Genomic DNA, 18,799 nt, shown 5'->3' on the forward strand with positions numbered 1-18,799 from the left:
AACATAAATTCCCACTTTTCGTTGTGGGCCCATCTTGGTACGATTGGGCGGGGCAATAGGAACATAAACGGCACATCCAAATGTTTTTAGATGTGCAATACTAGGTTCCTTTCCGACGACTAATTGCATCGGAGATAATACATGATTAGCGAGAGGTCAAGCCGTAACAAGTTTCTTTGCATGTAAAATAGCATGTCCCCAAGCAGAAGATGGAAGCTTACATTTCATCAATAATGGTCTAGCAATCCATTGTAATCTTTTAATTAATGATTCTCGCTAACCCATTTTGTGTGTGAACATGAGCCACCAATGTTCCACATCTATTCCGAGTGACATACAATAGTCATTGAATATTTTAGATGTGAACTCTCCAAAGATTATCAAGCCTTATTTTCTTGATTGTATGGTCCGGAAATTGTGCCCTTAATCGAATGATTTGTGCCAACAATTTGGCAAAGGCAACATTTCTTGTGGATAATAAACTAACATGACACCATCGAGTAGATGCATCAATTAGCACCATAAAATATCGAAATGGTCCACATTGTGGGTTAATTGGTCCACAAATATCTCCTTGAATCCTCTCTAGAAACATAGGAGATTCAATTCCGACTTTAGTTTTGGAAGGCCTGATAATCAATTTGCCAAGTGAACAAGCCGTACAAGATTGTTCCTTAAACTGTGGAACTTTAACTTTAGTTAAAGGATGTCCAGTTGAGCTTTTGATAATTTTTATCATCATACTTGTTCCAGGGTGACCCAGTCGGTCATGCCATAAGGAATAAAGCTCTTGGTTGTCTGTTTTCACTTTAGACACCAAATTGATTTCAAATGGACGTATATAAGTATAATACAGTCCAGAAGAGTATCTTGACATTTTTTCAAGTATGTATTTCTTATCATTCTCTACTTTGGTAAGATACATATACTCCTTATCATCTGACTCAATGGTTTCTATATGATAACCATTTGTCCGTAAGTCTTTGAAACTTAATAAGTTTCTACGAGTTTTACTCGAATACAGTGCATCATTTATTATGACTTGTGTCCCTTTTGGGAGCATTATACAAGCCTTTCCTGAGCCTTCAATTAATGTTACAACACCAGCAATTGTGGTAACATTAGCCCTAATGGGCATTAGTTCAATAAAATAGGCTTTATTGCTCAGAATGCTATGAGTTGTGGCACTGTCAATCAGGCATACTTGAAAAGATATAGGTGGTGGGGAACATGAAGAGGACAAAAGGTGAGGGAATTGTGGTTTTTCCTCAAAGCATGCGTACTAGTATACTACTAGTCTACTACCCACCCCACTACTCAAAGCATGTGCTCTACCACCTAAAACTTTTGTTTCTCGCAACAATTCAATATTTTAAGGAAAAGTGGAGGTGATAGGTCCACCATATACATAAACAATTCTTTTGGGTATTAATTGTTTTGTTTTGTACGTAACATCTTATGGAGTTTGGCCATTTTTATTGTTCAAAATTTATCTTTCAAAATTTGTTCTGTAAGGTAATATGACAAGACATAAGTTTTATATGGGTCTATAATGAGTATAAATATTATACTTCAATATTATATACCATATATGTACAGTAACTCATACCGCTATAAAAGGGTTTGATCTGTATCTTTTTATCTTATTCATATAAGTTTTGTTATATCAAGATTTGAACTCTTGACTTTTTGTAAAGGTCAGACGTCTCGGACCACTATGACTTGTCATTCCATGTGATTACTTTTGTAAAGTAAATTTCATATATCGTCTAATTAAGTTTATCACTATTAACTTATTGTTAAATATGTTAATCAGAAAATGGCACATATGACGAAACGAGACTTTGATATCCTTGATAATAATGGCACAAAATACCTTCAATGGAGGGTGGATGCTAGAGCAAATTTAAAAGCCAAGGGACTAGAGCATACAATTTTAGTAGATGGAAATTCTACTTCACAAGAACAAGCAAAAGCAATAGTGTTCTTAAGGCATCATCTCCATGAAAATTTAAAAATTGAATATCTGTTTGTGGAGGATCCCAAAGAGTTATGGGATAATCTCTGCCAAAGGTTTGAAAGCCTGGAGAGAATTATTGGGCCGAAAGCTCAGTATGACTGGATGAATATACGATTCCAGGATTTCACTTCTGTTAGTGATTATGACTCGGCTATGCTTCGTATAACTTCACGATTAAGGTTATGCGGACAAGCAACAATCGATGCAAAATGCATGATAGAGAAAACTCTATCAACTATGCATGCCGATAATGCGATCTTACAAGAATTATATCGTGAAAGGCATTATAATCGATATTGTGATCTAATTGCCATTTTAAGGATGGTCAAGCAAATATGAAAGTTATGTTTCACAATCATAACAAAAGGCCAGCAGGACCGTTGCTCCTCTGAAACATATGTTGTTAAATCTGGACAACCATGGCGAAATTTCAAAAAGGGAAATACCACCTTTCATAAGGGGAAAGGAAAATGGCGTCCGAACTTCAAACCCCTAAATCCCAAATTTAAGGGGAAAAAGAAGTTTACGCCTAATAAAGGAAAGCCAAATCAAACCACCAAGTGTTTCAAATGTGGTATTCTTGGACACTTTGGGCAAAAGAGTGTCGAACTGCTAAACATTTGGTTGACCTTTATACAGCTTCCCAAAAGGGAAAAGGAAAGGAAGTTGAAACAAACTTCGTGAAAGAAACATCTCCAGTTCTAAGTCTGGATTTGTCTGATTATCTTATCGATGATATAGATAATGGTTGCGGACCATCAACTTAAGTTTACTTTATGTGAAAAAAAATATGTTAATAAATAATGACAGTTGTAAAATATTTCCCTTTACCATGTTTATTATGTATCATAAATAAAACTGAATTTTCTTTCTCTGTTTAATTTATTCATAACTATTTAATTTATTCATATTTATTTATTTTGAAGATATGGAAATTCAACAAAGAAATGCAGAACAATGCCTGATTGACAGTGCCACAACTCATAGCATTCTGAGCAATAAAGCCTATTTTATTGAACTAATGCCCATTAGGGCTAATGTTACCACAATTGCTGGTGTTGTAACATTAATTGAAGGCTCAGGAAAGGCTTGTATAATGCTCCCAAAAGGGACACAAGTCATAATAAATGATGCATCATCGTATTCGAGTAAAACTCGTAGAAACTTATTAAGTTTCAAAGACTTACGGACAAATGGTTATCATATAGAAACCATTGAGTCAGATGATAAGGAGTATATGTATCTTACCAAAGTAGAGAATGATAAGAAATACATACTTGAAAAATGTCAAGATACTCTTCTCGACTCGTATTATACTTATATACGTCCATTTGAAATCAATTTGGTGTCTAAAGTGAAAACAGACAACCAAGAGCTTTATTCCTTATGGCATGACCGATCGGTCACCCCGGAACAAGTATGATGATAAAAATTATCAAAAGCTCAATCGGACATCCTTTAACTAAAGTTAAAGTTCCACAATTTAAGGAACAATCTTGTACGGCTTGTTCACTTGGCAAATTGATTATCAGGCCTTCCAAAACTAAAGTCGGAATTGAATCTCCTATGTTTCTAGAGAGGATTCAAGGAGATATTTGTGGACCAATTAACCCACGATGTGGACCATTTCGATATTTTATGGTGCTAATTGATGCATCTACTCGATGGTGTCATGTTAGTTTATTATCCACAAGAAATGTTGCCTTTGCCAAATTGTTGGCACAAATCATTCGATTAAGGGCACAATTTCCGGACCATACAATCAAGAAAATAAGGCTTGATAATGCTTTGAGAGTTCACATCTAAAATATTCAATGACTATTGTATGTCACTCGGAATAGATGTGGAACATTCATGGCTCATGTTCACACACAAAATGGGTTAGCGTAATCATTAATTAAAAGATTACAATGGATTGCTAGACCATTATTGATGAAATGTAAGCTTCCATCTTCTCGCTTGGGCACATGCTATTTTACATGCAAAAACTTGTTACGGCTTCGACCTATCGCTAATCATGTATTATCTCCGATGCAATTAGTCGTCGGAAAGGAACCTAGTATTGCACATCTAAAAACATTTGGATGTGCCGTTTATGTTCCTATTGCCCCGCCCAATCGTACCAAGATGGGCCCACAACGAAAAGTGGGAATTTATGTTGGATATGAATCTCCATCAATCATAAGATATCTCGAGCCAATGACAGTGACTTGTTCAACTGCAAGGTTTGATGATTGTCATTTTAATGAAATAAATTTCCCATGTTTAGGGGGAGATAAGATGATTCCATGTCAAAAGGACATTATATGGGATGCCAAAGCATTATCTTATCTAGACCCTAAGTCAAATATGTGTGAACAAGAAGTGTATAAAATTATACATCTTCAAAACATAGCAAACCAATTGCCGATGCATTTACGAGATATAAAACAAGTGACAAAGTCACATATACCTGCGTTAAATGCTCCGTCAAGAATTCAGATTCCCCAAAAACAATCGGGAAATCAATTGGTATGTGAACCTACTCGTAAGAAACGTGGTAGACCGATTGGATCAAAAGATCTTAAACCTAGAAAGTCCAAAAGAATGCCCACTACTGATGAAGAAATCATTACATGTTCTGAAGAAGAAAATGAAGTACAAAAGGTGGAAAATGCCACTAAAACCCTTATTGAAGGGGATAATCATGTACTTACTAAAGAACATGAAGGCATTGATAATCAAAAAATATCAATGAATTATGCATATACGGAAAAACGATGGGATAGAAAAATAACAAAAATTGATGATATTTTTGCCCATTATATCGCTGTTGAAGTTGTCATTGATAACGATGATATTGAGCCAAAATCTGTTGAAGAATGTCGACAAAGAGATGATTGGCCAAAATGGAAAGCGGCAATGATGGCAGAATTAAAATCATTTGAAAAACGAGAAGTTTTGGACTGTAACCCAAACACCTAAAGGTGTAAAACCGATTGGGTACAAATGGGTTTTTGTCCATAAACGCAATGAAAATAACGAAATTGTACGATACAAAGCCAGACTTGTTGCACAAGGTTTTTCACAAATACCGGGAGTAGATTATGATGAAACATATTCTCCGGTTGTTGATGCAACAACCTTAAGGTTCTTAACAAGTTTAGGCGTATGCGAATCATTGCAAATGCGTTTAATGGATGTAGTTCTTTTGCATATTTATACGGAACACTTGACACTGAAATATATATGCGAGTTCCGGATGGGATAAAGTTACCATTTTCCCATAACTCAAACCCACAAGAAATATACGATGTAAAATTGAAAAAATCCTTATATGGACTGAAACAATCAGGGCGAATGTGGTATAATCGCCTTAAGGAATATCTTCTTAAGGAAGGATATGTCAATGATCCAATCAGTCCATGTGTTTTTATAAAACGTTCTGAAAAGGGTTTTGCAATTATTGCAGTATATGTTGATGATTTAAATATCATTGGAACAAACGATGAACTTGATATTCTGCAAAATATCGATGAAAGAATTTGAGATGAAAGACTTAGGGAAAACTAAGTTTTGTATTGGTCTTCAAATTGAACATTTGAAAGATGGGATTCTTGTTCATCAAACAACATATACTAAGAGAGTCTTACACAGATTCAATATGGGTAAATCATATCCTGTGAAGTCACCAATGTTAGTTCGCAATCTTGATCTGAAAAAGGATATATTCCGTCCACGAGAAGAAAATGAGGAAGTTCTCGGACCTCATGTACCGTATCTTAGTGCAATTGGTGCACTAATGTATCTGGCAAATAATACAAGACCAGATATTGCTTTTTCAGTTAATCTTCTAGCAAGACATAGCGCAACACCAACAAGAAGGCATTGGAATGGTATTAAGTACCTCCTACGTTAGCTTCAGGGAACCCAAGATCTTGGGCTATTTTACCAAGGAAGAAAAAATGCAACTCTTGTTGGTTATGCCGATGCAGGATATTTATCAGATCCACACAAAGCAAAGTCTCAAAATGGGTATCTGTTCACCTATGGCGGTACACCGATATCATGGAAATCAACCAAACAAACTTTGACCGCTACATCATCAAATCATGCTGAACTAATTGCTCTTTATGAAGCTGCTCGTGAATGTGTATGGTTAAGATCAATGATACATCATATTCAGAAGGAATGTGGATTAAAAACAATAACTGATCAACCTACTATTATATACGAAGATAATGCGGCCTGCATTCATCAAATGAAAGAGGGTTTCATCAAAGGAGACAGAACCAAGCATATTGCACCAAAATTTTTCTTTACTCATGAACTTCAAAAGGAAGGTGTGGTTGATATTCAACAAATTTCATCAAAACACAACTTGGCAGATCTTTTCACAAAGTCACTCTCATCAACAACATTTCAAGAATTAGTAAAGAATATTGGAATGTGCCACCTTCGAGACAAATCTTTGAACGAGGGGAGTTTCATACGTCTTTGCACTCTTTTTCCCTTCATTAGGTTTTATCCCACTGGGTTTTCCTAACAAGGTTTTTAATGAGGTAGTCTATGAAAGCGTATAAAACACACAATCCTATACATGAAAGGTGAACATTCAAGGGGAGTGTTATAATTACTTCCCGAGTAAGGTGAAAGTTCACCTCTCCACTTCACCATGAACAAGAAGATAATGCTAAGTAATTGTGTATGAACAAAGAGCACTTTTAAATTATACGGCAATGGTAGATTACTTATGAGAGTTGCATACTTATCTTCTTAAGCAGCTCCTTTTACTCTGTATAAATAGGTTGTCATATTTCAATAAGAAAAAGAGACAACACCATTACAAACTCTGAAATTATCTGAGCTAAAACACCAATTATTACAATACGTTATGTTTCAGGAGGAGCAACAGTCCCTGCTGGCCTTTTGTTATGATTGTGAAACATAACTTTCATATTTGCTTCAGCCATCCTTAAAATGGCAATTAGATCACAATATCGATTATAATGCCTTTCACGATATAATTCTTGTAAGACTGCATTATCGGCATGCATAGTTGATAGAGTTTTCTCTATCATGGTCCGCATCGATTGTTGCTTGTCCGCATAACCTTAACTGTGAAGTTATACGAAGCATAGCCGAGTCATAATCACTAACAGAAGTGAAATCCTGGAATCGTATATTCATCCAGTCATACTGAGCTTTCGGCCCAATAATTCTCTCCAGGCTTTCAAACCTTTGGCAGAGATAATTTCAGAGTTTGTAATGGTGTTGTCTATTTTTCTTATTGAAATATGACAACCTATTTATACAGAGTAAAAGGAGCTGCTTAAGAAGATAAGTATGCAACTCTCATAAGTAATCTAACATTGCCGTATAATTTAAAAGTGCTACTGTTCATACACAATTACTTAGCATTATCTTACTGTTCATGGTGAAGTGGAGAGGTGAACTTTCACCTTACTTCTGGAAGTAATTATAACACTCCCCCTTGAATGTTCACCTTTCATGTATAGGATTGTGTGTTTTATACGCTTTCATAGACTACCTCATTAAAAACCTTGTTAGGAAAACCCAGTGGGATAAAACCTAATGAAGGGAAAAAGAGTGCAGTACGTATGAAACTCCCCCTCGATTCAAAGATTTGTCTCAAGGTGGCACATTCCAATATTCTTTACTAATTCTTGAAATGTTGTTGATGGGAGTGACTTTGTGAAAAGATCTGCCAAGTTGTGTTTTGATGAAATTTGTTGAATATCAACCACACCTTCCTTTTGAAGTTCATGAGTAAAGAAAAATTTTGGTGCAATATGCTTGGTTCTGTCTCCTTTGATGAAACCCTCTTTCATTTGATGAATGCAGGCCGCATTATCTTCGTATATAATAGTAGGTTGATCAGTTATTGTTTTTAATCCACATTCCTTCTGAATATGATGTATCATTGATCTTAACCATACACATTCACGAGCAGCTTCATAAAGAGCAATTAGTTCAAAGATGATTTGATGATGTAGCGGTCAAAGTTTGTTTGGTTGATTTCCATGATATCGGTGTACCGCCATAGGTGAACAGATACCCATTTTGAGACTTTGCTTTGTGTGGATCTGATAAATATCCTGCATCGGCATAACCAACAAGAGTTGCATTTTTTCTTCCTTGGTAAAATAGCCCAAGATCTTGGGTTCCCTGAAGGTAACGTAGGAGGTACTTAATACCATTCCAATGCCTTCTTGTTGGTGTTGCGCTATGTCTTGCTAGAAGATTAACCAAAAAGCAATATCTGGTCTTGTATTATTTGCGGATACATTAGTGCACCAATTGCACTAAGATACGGTACATGAGGTCCGAGAACTTCCTCATTTTCTTCTCGTGACTAATATATCCTTTTTCAGATCAAGATTGCGAACTAACATTGGTGACTTCACAGGATATGATTTACCCATATTGAATCTGTGTAAGACTCTCTTAGTATATGTTGTTTGATGAACAAGAATCCCATCTTTCAAATGTTCAATTTGAAGACCAATACAAAACTTAGTTTTCCCTAAGTCTTTCATCTCAAATTCTTTCATCAGATATTTTGCAGTAATATCAAGTTCATCGTTTGTTCCAATGATATTTAAATCATCAACATATACTGCAATAATTGCAAAACCCTTTTCAGAACGTTTTATAAAAACACATGGACTGATTGGATCATTGACATATCCTTCCTTAAGAAGATATTCCTTAAGGCGATTATACCACATTCGCCCTGATTGTTTCAGTCCATATAAGGATTTTTTCAATTTTACACTGTATATTTCTTGTGGGTTTGAGTTATGGGAAAATGGTAACTTTATCCCATCCTAACTCGCATATATATTTCAGTGTCAAGTGTTCCGTATAAATATGCAAGAAACTACATCCATTAAACGCATTTGCAATGATTCGCATACGCCTAAACTTGTTAAGAACCTTAAGGTTGTTGCATCAACAACCGGAGAATATGTTTCATCATAATCTACTCCCCGATTTGTGAAAAACCTTGTGCAACAAGTCTGGCTTTGTATCGTACAATTTCGTTATTTTCATTGCGTTTATGGACAAAAACCCATTTGTACCAATCGGTTTTACACCTTTAGGTGTTTGGGTTACTGTCCAAAAACTTCTCGTTTTTCAAATGATTTTAATTCTGCCATCATTGCCGCTTTCCATTTTGGCCAATCATCTCTTTGTCGACATTCTTCAACAGATTTTGGCTCAATATCATCGTTATCAATGACAACTTCAACAGCGATATAATGGGCAAAAATATCATCAATTTTTGTTATTTTTCTATCCCACTGTTTTCCTGTATATGCATAATTCATTGATATTTTTTGATTATCAATGCCTTCATGTTCTTTAGTAAGTACATGATTATCCCCTTCAATAAGGGTTTTAGTGGCATTTTCCACCTTTTGTACTTCATTTTCTTCTTCGAACATGTAATGATTTCTTCATCAAGAGGGGCATTCTTTTGGACTTTCTAGGTTTAAGATCTTTTGATCCAATCGGTCTACCACGTTTCTTACGAGTAGGTTCACATACCAATTGATTTCCGATTGTTTTTGGGGAATCAATTCTTGACGAGAGCATTTAACGCAGTATATGTGACTTTGTCACTTGTTTTATATCTCGTAAATGCATCCGCAATTGGTTTGCTATGTTTTGAAGATGTATAATTTTATACACTTCTTGTTCACACATATTTGACTTAGGGTCTAGATAAGATAATGCTTTGGCATCCCATATAATGTCCTTTTGACATGGAATCATCTTATCTCCCCCTAAACATGGGAAATTTATTTCATTAAAATGACAATCATCAAACCTTGCAGAACAAGTCACCCGTCATTGGCTCGAGATATCTTATGATTGATGGAGATTCATATCCAACATAAATTCCCACTTTTCGTTGTGGGCCCATCTTGGTACGATTGGGCGGGGCAATAGGAACATAAACGGCACATCCAAATGTTTTTAGATGTGCAATACTAGGTTCCTTTCCGACGACTAATTGCATCGGAGATAATACATGATTAGCGTAGGGTCAAGCCGTAACAAGTTTGCTTGCATGTAAAATAGCATGTCCCTGCAGAAGATGGAAGCTTACATTTCATCAATAATGGTCTAGCAATCCATTGTAATCTTTTAATTAATGATTCTACTAACCCATTTTGTGTGTGAACATGAGCCACTGAATGTTCCACATCTATTCCGAGTGACATACAATAGTCATTGAATATTTTAGATGTGAACTCTCCAAAGATTATCAAGCCTTATTTTCTTGATTGTATGGTCCGGAAATTGTGCCCTTAATCGAATGATTTGTGCCAACAATTTGGCAAAGGCAACATTTCTTGTGGATAATAAACTAACATGACACCATCGAGTAGATGCATCAATTAGCACCATAAAATATCAAAATGGTCCACATTTTGGGTTAATTGGTCCACAAATATCTCCTTGAATCCTCTCTAGAAACATAGGAGATTCAATTCCGACTTTAGTTTTGGAAGGCCTGATAATCAATTTGCCAAGTGAACAAGCCGTACAAGATTGTTCCTTAAACTGTGGAACTTTAACTTTAGTTAAAGGATGTCCAGTTGAGCTTTTGATAATTTTTATCATCATACTTGTTCCAGGGTGACCCAGTCGGTCATGCCATAAGGAATAAAGCTCTTGGTTGTCTGTTTTCACTTTAGACACCAAATTGATTTCAAATGGACGTATATAAGTATAATACAAGGAAGAGTATCTTTTTTTTTCAAGTATGTATTTCTTATCATTCTCTACTTTGGTAAGATACATATACTCCTTATCATCTGACTCAATGGTTTCTATATGATAACCATTTGTCCGTAAGTCTTTGAAACTTAATAAGTTTCTACGAGTTTTACTCGAATACAGTGCATCATTTATTATGACTTGTGTCCCTTTTGGGAGCATTATACAAGCCTTTCCTGAGCCTTCAATTAATGTTACAACACCAGCAATTGTGGTAACATTAGCCCTAATGGGCATTAGTTCAATAAAATAGGCTTTATTGCTCGAATGCTATGAGTTGTGGCACCGTCAATCGGCATTGTTCTGCATTTCTTTGTTGAATTTCCATATCTTCAAAATAAATAAATATGAATAAATTAAATAGTTATGAATAAATTAAACAGAGAAAGAAAATTCAGTTTTATTTATGATACATAATAAACATGGTAAAGGGAAATATTTTACAACTGTCATTATTTATTAACATATATTTTTTTTTTCACATAAAGTAAACTTAAGTTGATGGTCCGCAACCATTATCTATATCATCGATAAGATAATCAGACAAATCCAGACTTAGAACTGGAGATGTTTCTTTCACGAAGTTTGTTTCAACTTCCTTTCCTTTTCCCTTTTGGGAAGCTGTATAAAGGTCAACCAAATGTTTAGCAGTTCGACACTCTTTTGCCCAAAGTGTCCAAGAATACCACATTTGAAACACTTGGTGGTTTGATTTGGCTTTCCTTTATTAGGCGTAAACTTCTTTTTCCCCTTAAATTTGGGATTTAGGGGTTTGAAGTTCGGACGCCATTTTCCTTTCCCCTTATGAAAGGTGGTATTTCCCTTTTTGAAATTTCGCCATGGTTGTCCAGATTTAACAACATATGTTTCAGGAGGAGCAACGAGTCCTGCTGGCCTTTTGTTATGATTGTGAAACATAACTTTCATATTTGCTTCAGCCATCCTTAAAATGGCAATTAGATCACAATATCGATTATAATGCCTTTCACGATATAATTCTTGTAAGATCGCATTATCGGCATGCATAGTTGATAGAGTTTTCTCTATCATGGTCGCATCGATTGTTGCTTGTCCGCATAACCTTAATCGTGAAGTTATACGAAGCATAGCCGAGTCATAATCACTAACGAAGTGAAATCCTGAATCGTATATTCATCCAATCATACGAGCTTTCGGCCAATAATTCTCTCCAGGCTTTCAAACCTTTGGCAGAGATTATCCCATAACTCTTTGGGATCCTCCACAAACAGATATTCAATTTTTAAATTTTCATGGAGATGATGCCTTAAGAACACTATTGCTTTTGCTTGTTCTTGTGAAGTAGAATTTCCATCTACTAAAATTGTATGCTCTAGTCCCTTGGCTTTTAAATTTGCTCTAGCATCCACCCTCCATTGAAGGTATTTTGTGCCATTATTATCAAGGATATCAAAGTCTCGTTTCGTCATATGTGCCATTTTCTGATTAACATATTTAACAATAAGTTAATAGTGATAAACTTAATTAGACGATATATGAAATTTACTTTACAAAAGTAATCACATGGAATGACAAGTCATAGTGGGCCGAGACGTCTGACCTTTACAAAAAGGGTATCTGTTCACCTATGGCGGTACACCGATATCATGGAAATCAACCAAACAAACTTTGACCGCTACATCATCAAATCATGCTGAACTAATTGCTCTTTATGAAGCTGCTCGTGAATGTGTATGGTTAAGATCAATGATACATCATATTCAGAAGGAATGTGGATTAAAAACAATAACTGATCAACCTACTATTATATACGAAGATAATGCGGCCTGCATTCATCAAATGAAAGAGGGTTTCATCAAAGGAGACAGAACCAAGCATATTGCACCAAAATTTTTCTTTACTCATGAACTTCAAAAGGAAGGTGTGGTTGATATTCAACAAATTTCATCAAAACACAACTTGGCAGATCTTTTCACAAAGTCACTCCCATCAACAACATTTCAAGAATTAGTAAAGAATATTGGAATGTGCCACCTTCGAGACAAATGCTGAACTGAGGGGGAGTTTCATACGTACTGCACTCTTTTTCCCTTCATTAGGTTTTATCCCACTGGGTTTTCCTAACAAGGTTTTTAATGAGGTAGTCTATGAAAGCGTATAAAACACACAATCCTATACATGAAAGGTGAACATTCAAGGGGGAGTGTTATAATTACTTCCAGAAGTAAGGTGAAAGTTCACCTCTCCACTTCACCATGAACAGTAAGATAATGCTAAGTAATTGTGTATGAACAGTAGCACTTTTAAATTATACGGCAATGGTAGATTACTTATGAGAGTTGCATACTTATCTTCTTAAGCAGCTCCTTTTACTCTGTATAAATAGGTTGTCATATTTCAATAAGAAAGATAGACAACACCATTACAAACTCTGAAATTATCTGAGCTAAAACACCAATTATTACAATGGGATAAAGTTACCATTTTCCTATAACTCAAACCCACAAGAAATATACAGTGTAAAATTGAAAAAATCCTTATATGGACTGAAACAATCAGGGTGAATGTGGTATAATCGCCTTAAGGAATATCTTCTTAAGGAAGGATATGTCAATGATCCAATCAGTCCATGTGTTTTTATAAAACGTTCTGAAAAGGGTTTTGCAATTATTGCAGTATATGTTGATGATTTAAATATCATTGGAACAAACGATGAACTTGATATTACTGCAATAATTGCAAAAACCTTTTCAGAACGTTTTATAAAAACACATGGACTGATTGGATCATTGACATATCCTTCCTTAAGAAGATATTCCTTAAGGCGATTATACCACATTCGCCCTGATTGTTTCAGTCCATATAAGGATTTTTTCAATTTTACACTGTATATTTCTTGTGGGTTTGAGTTATAGGAAAATGGTAACTTTATCCCATTGTAATAATTGGTGTTTTAGCTCAGATAATTTCAGAGTTTGTAATGGTGTTGTCTATTTTTCTTATTGAAATATGACAACCTATTTATACAGAGTAAAAGGAGCTGCTTAAGAAGATAAGTATGCAACTCTCATAAGTAATCTACCATTGCCGTATAATTTAAAAGTGCTACTGTTCATACACAATTACTTAGCATTATCTTACTGTTCATGGTGAAGTGGAGAGGTGAACTTTCACCTTACTTCTGGAAGTAATTATAACACTCCCCCTTGAATGTTCACCTTTCATGTATAGGATTGTGTGTTTTATACGCTTTCATAGACTACCTCATTAAAAACCTTGTTAGGAAAACCCAGGATAAAACCTAATGAAGGGAAAAAGAGTGCAAGACGTATGAAACTCCCCTCGCCGGCATTTGTCTCGAAGGTGGCACATTCCAATATTCTTTACTAATTCTTGAAATGTTGTTGATGGGAGTGACTTTGTGAAAAGATCTGCCAAGTTGTGTTTTGATGAAATTTGTTGAATATCAACCACACCTTCCTTTTGAAGTTCATGAGTAAAGAAAAATTTTGGTGCAATATGCTTGGTTCTGTCTCCTTTGATGAAACCCTCTTTCATTTGATGAATGCATGCCGCATTATCTTCGTATATAATAGTAGGTTGATCAGTTATTGTTTTTAATCCACATTCCTTCCCGAATATGATGTATCATTGATCTTAACCATACACATTCACGATCAGCTTCATAAAGAGCAATTAGTTCAAAGATGATTTGATGATGTAGCGGTCAAAGTTTGTTTGGTTGATTTCCATGATATCGGTGTACCGCCATAGGTGAACAGATACCCATTTTGAGACTTTGCTTTGTGTGGATCTGATAAATATCCTGCATCGGCATAACCAACAAGAGTTGCATTTTTTCTTCCTTGGTAAAATAGCCCAAGATCTTGGGTTCCCTGAAGGTAACGTAAGAGGTACTTAATACCATTCCAATGCCTTCTTGTTGGTGTTGCGCTATGTCTTGCTAGAAGATTAATCAAAAAGCAATATCTGGTCTTGTATTATTTGCCAGATACATTAGTGCACCAATTGCACTAAGATACGGTACATGAGGTCCGAGAACTTCCTCATTTTCTTCTCGTGACTAATATATCCTTTTTCAGATCAAGATTGCGAACTAACATTGGTGACTTCACAGGATATGATTTACCCATATTGAATCTGTGTAAGACTCTCTTAGTATATGTTGTTTGATGAACAAGAATCCCATCTTTCAAATGTTCAATTTGAAGACCAATACAAAACTTAGTTTTCCCTAAGTCTTTCATCTCAAATTCTTTCATCGATATTTTGCGAAATATCAAGTTCATCGTTTGTTCCAATGATATTTAAATCATCAACATATACTGCAATAATTGCAAAACCCTTTTCAGAACGTTTTATAAAAACACATGGACTGATTGGATTATTGACATATCCTTCCTTAAGAAGATATTCCTTAAGGCGATTATACCACATTCGCCCGATTGTTTGATCCATATAAGGATTTTTTCAATTTTACACTGTATATTTCTTGTGGGTTTGAGTTATGGGAAAATGGTAACTTTATCCCATCCGGAACTCGCATATATATTTCAATGTCAAGTGTTCCGTATAAATATGCAAGAATTACATCCATTAAACGATTTGCAATGATTCGCATTACTGACTAAACTTGTTAAGAACCTTAAGGTTGTTGCATCAACAACCGGAGAATATGTTTCATCATAATCTACTCCCGGTATTTGTGAAAAACCTTGTGCAACAAGTCTGGCTTTGTATCGTACAATTTCGTTATTTTCATTGCGTTTTGGACAAAAACCCATTTGTACCCAATCGGTTTTACACCTTTAGGTGTTTGGGTTCTGAGTCCAAAAACTTCTCGTTTTTCAAATGATTTTAATTCTGCCATCATTGCCGCTTTCCATTTTGGCCAATCATCTCTTTGTCGACATTCTTCAACAGATTTTGGCTCAATATCATCGTTATCAATGACAACTTCAACAAATGATATAATGGGCAAAAATATCATCAATTTTTGTTATTTTTCTATCCTTTGTTTTCCTGTATATGCATAATTCATTGATATTTTTTGATTATCAATGCCTTCATGTTCTTTAGTAAGTACATGATTATCCCCTTCAATAAGGGTTTTAGTGGCATTTTCCACCTTTTACTTTACTTCATTTTCTTCTTCAGAACATGTAATGATTTCTTCATCAGTAGTGGGCATTCTTTTGGACTTTCTAGGTTTAAGATCTTTTGATCCAATCGGTCTACCACGTTTCTTACGAGTAGGTTCACATACCAATTGATTTCCCGATTGTTTTTGGGGAATCTGAATTCTTGACGGAGCATTTAACGCAGTATATGTGACTTTGTCACTTGTTTTATATCTCAAATGCATCCGCAATTGGTTTGCTATGTTTTGAAGATGTATAATTTTATACACTTCTTGTTCACACATATTTGACTTAGGGTCTAGATAAGATAATGCTTTGGCATCCCATATAATGTCCTTTTGACATGGAATCATCTTATCTCCCCCTAAACATGGGAAATTTATTTCATTAAAATGACAATCATCAAACCTTGCAAGAACAAGTCACTGTCATTGGCTCGAGATATCTTATGATTGATGGAGATTCATATCCAACATAAATTCCCACTTTTCGTTGTGGGCCCATCTTGGTACGATTGGGCGGGGCAATAGGAACATAAACGGCACATCCAAATGTTTTTAGATGTGCAATACTAGGTTCCTTTCCGACGACTAATTGCATCGGAGATAATACATGATTAGCAGTAGGCCGAAGCCGTAACAAGTTTGCTGCATGTAAAATAGCATGTCCCCAAGCAGAAGATGGAAGCTTACATTTCATCAATAATGGTCTAGCAATCCATTGTAATCTTTTAATTAATGATTCTGCTAACCCATTTTGTGTGTGAACATGAGCCACTGAATGTTCCACATCTATTCCGAGTGACATACAATAGTCATTGAATATTTTAGATGTGAACTCTCCAGCATTATCAAGCCTTATTTTCTTGATTGTATGGTCCGGAAATTGTGCCCTTAATCGAATGATTTGTGCCAACAATTTGGCAAAGGCAACATTTCTTGTGGATAATAAACTAACATGACACCATCGAGTAGATGCATCAATTAGCACCATAAAATATCGAAATGGTCCACATTGTGGGTTAATTGGTCCACAAATATCTCCTTGAATCCTCTCTAGAAACATAGGAGATTCAATTCCGACTTTAGTTTTGGAAGGCCTGATAATCAATTTGCCAAGTGAACAAGCCGTACAAGATTGTTCCTTAAATCATGGAACTTTAACTTTAGTTAAAGGATGTCCAGTTGAGCTTTTGATAATTTTTATCATCATACTTGTTCCAGGGTGACCCAGTCGGTCATGCCATAAGGAATAAAGCTCTTGGTTGTCTGTTTTCACTTTAGACACCAAATTGATTTCAAATGGACGTATATAAGTATAATACAGTCCAGAAGAGTATCTTGACATTTTTTCAAGTATGTATTTCTTATCATTCTCTACTTTGGTAAGATACATATACTCCTTATCATCTGACTCAATGGTTTCTATATGATAACCATTTGTCCGTAAGTCTTTGAAACTTAATAAGTTTCTACGAGTTTTACTCGAATACAGTGCATCATTTATTATGACTTGTGTCCCTTTTGGGAGCATTATACAAGCCTTTCCTGAGCCTTCAATTAATGTTACAACACCAGCAATTGTGGTAACATTAGCCCTAATGGGCATTAGTTCAATAAAATAGGCTTTATTGCTCAGAATGCTATGAGTTGTGGCACTCATCAATCGTGGCATTGTTCTCGCATTTCTTTGTTGAATTTCCATATCTTCAAAATAAATAAATATGAATAAATTAAATAGTTATGAATAAATTAAACAGAGAAAGAAAATTCAGTTTTATTTATGATACATAATAAACATGGTAAAGGGAAATATTTTACAACTGTCATTATTTATTAACATATTTTTTTTTTACATAAAGTAAACTTAAGTTGATGGTCCGCAACCATTATCTATATCATCGATAAGATAATCAGACAAATCCAGACTTAGAACTGGAGATGTTTCTTTCACGAAGTTTGTTTCAACTTCTTTTCCTTTTCCCTTTTGGGAAGCTGTATAAAGGTCAACCAAATGTTTAGCAGTTCGACACTCTTTTGCCCAGTGTCCAGTAATACCACATTTGAAACACTTGGTGGTTTGATTTGGCTTTCCTTTATTAGGCGTAAACTTCTTTTTCCCCTTAAATTTGGGATTTAGGGGTTTGAAGTTCGGACGCCATTTTCCTTTCCCCTTATGAAAGGTGGTATTTCCCTTTTTGAAATTTCGCCATGGTTGTCCAGATTTAACAACATATGTTTCAGGAGGAGCAACAGTCCCTGCTGGCCTTTTGTTATGATTGTGAAACATAACTTTCATATTTGCTTCAGCCATCCTTAAAATGGCAATTAGATCACAATATCGATTATAATGCCTTTCACGATATAATTCTTGTAAGACTGCATTATCGGCATGCATAGTTGATAGAGTTTTCTCTATCATGGTCGCATCGATTGTTGCTTGTCCGCATAACCTTAATCGTGAAGTTATACGAAGCATAGCCGAGTCATAATCACTAACGAAGTGAAATCCTGAATCGTATATTCATCCAAATCACCGAGCTTTCGGCCCAATAATTCTCTCCAGGCTTTCAAACCTTTGGCAGAGATTATCCCATAACTCTTTGGGATCCTCCACAAACAGATATTCAATTTTTAAATTTTCATGGAGATGATGCCTTAAGAACACTATTGCTTTTGCTTGTTCTTGTGAAGTAGAATTTCCATCTACTAAAATTGTATGCTCTAGTCCCTTGGCTTTTAAATTTGCTCTAGCATCCACCCTCCATTGAAGGTATTTTGTGCCATTATTATCAAGGATATCAAAGTCTCGTTTCGTCATATGTGCCATTTTCTGATTAACATAT

At 35.3% G+C, this 18,799-nt stretch overlaps 3 protein-coding genes across 3 annotated transcripts; 1 reads left to right on the plus strand and 2 right to left on the minus strand.

Moving 5' to 3' along the window:
• Positions 1 to 1,819: 1,819 nt before the first annotated feature.
• LOC141608487 (uncharacterized) lies at positions 1,820 to 2,787 on the plus strand. The gene is made up of 2 exons (XM_074427834.1): positions 1,820 to 2,318; positions 2,660 to 2,787. Exons 1-2 carry the CDS (start codon positions 1,820 to 1,822, stop codon positions 2,785 to 2,787), a joined length of 627 nt encoding a protein of 208 aa, XP_074283935.1.
• An 8,519-nt stretch (positions 2,788 to 11,306) lies between these two features.
• On the minus strand, positions 11,307 to 11,863 carry LOC141608488 (uncharacterized). The gene is made up of 2 exons (XM_074427836.1): positions 11,500 to 11,863; positions 11,307 to 11,434 (listed from the first exon to the last, which is right to left on the minus strand). Exons 1-2 carry the CDS (start codon positions 11,861 to 11,863, stop codon positions 11,307 to 11,309), a joined length of 492 nt encoding a protein of 163 aa, XP_074283937.1.
• Positions 11,864 to 17,820: 5,957 nt separating this feature from the next.
• LOC141608489 (uncharacterized) lies at positions 17,821 to 18,375 on the minus strand. Its single transcript, XM_074427837.1, has one exon. The coding sequence runs from the start codon at positions 18,373 to 18,375 to the stop codon at positions 17,821 to 17,823; it is 555 nt and encodes a 184-aa protein (XP_074283938.1).
• Between the last annotated feature and the right edge of the window lie 424 nt (positions 18,376 to 18,799).

Source organism: Silene latifolia, chromosome 10 (assembly GCF_048544455.1).
Source record: "Silene latifolia isolate original U9 population chromosome 10, ASM4854445v1, whole genome shotgun sequence".
Taxonomy (NCBI): domain Eukaryota; kingdom Viridiplantae; phylum Streptophyta; class Magnoliopsida; order Caryophyllales; family Caryophyllaceae; genus Silene; species Silene latifolia.

Excerpts from the sequence above, each read along its gene's own strand:
- LOC141608487 (XM_074427834.1), top strand. The coding sequence starts at position 1,820 with ATGGCACATATGACGAAACGAGACTTTGATATCCTTGATAATAATGGC. Across the intron at positions 2,319-2,659 it reads AAGGCATTATAATCGATATT|CTTCCCAAAAGGGAAAAGGA; the intron begins GTGATCTAATTG and ends ACCTTTATACAG.
- LOC141608488 (XM_074427836.1), bottom strand. The coding sequence starts at position 11,863 with ATGATAGAGAAAACTCTATCAACTATGCATGCCGATAATGCGATCTTA. Across the intron at positions 11,435-11,499 it reads CACCAAGTGTTTCAAATGTG|CTTCCCAAAAGGGAAAAGGA; the intron begins GTATTCTTGGAC and ends ACCTTTATACAG.
- LOC141608489 (XM_074427837.1), bottom strand. The coding sequence starts at position 18,375 with ATGATAGAGAAAACTCTATCAACTATGCATGCCGATAATGCAGTCTTA.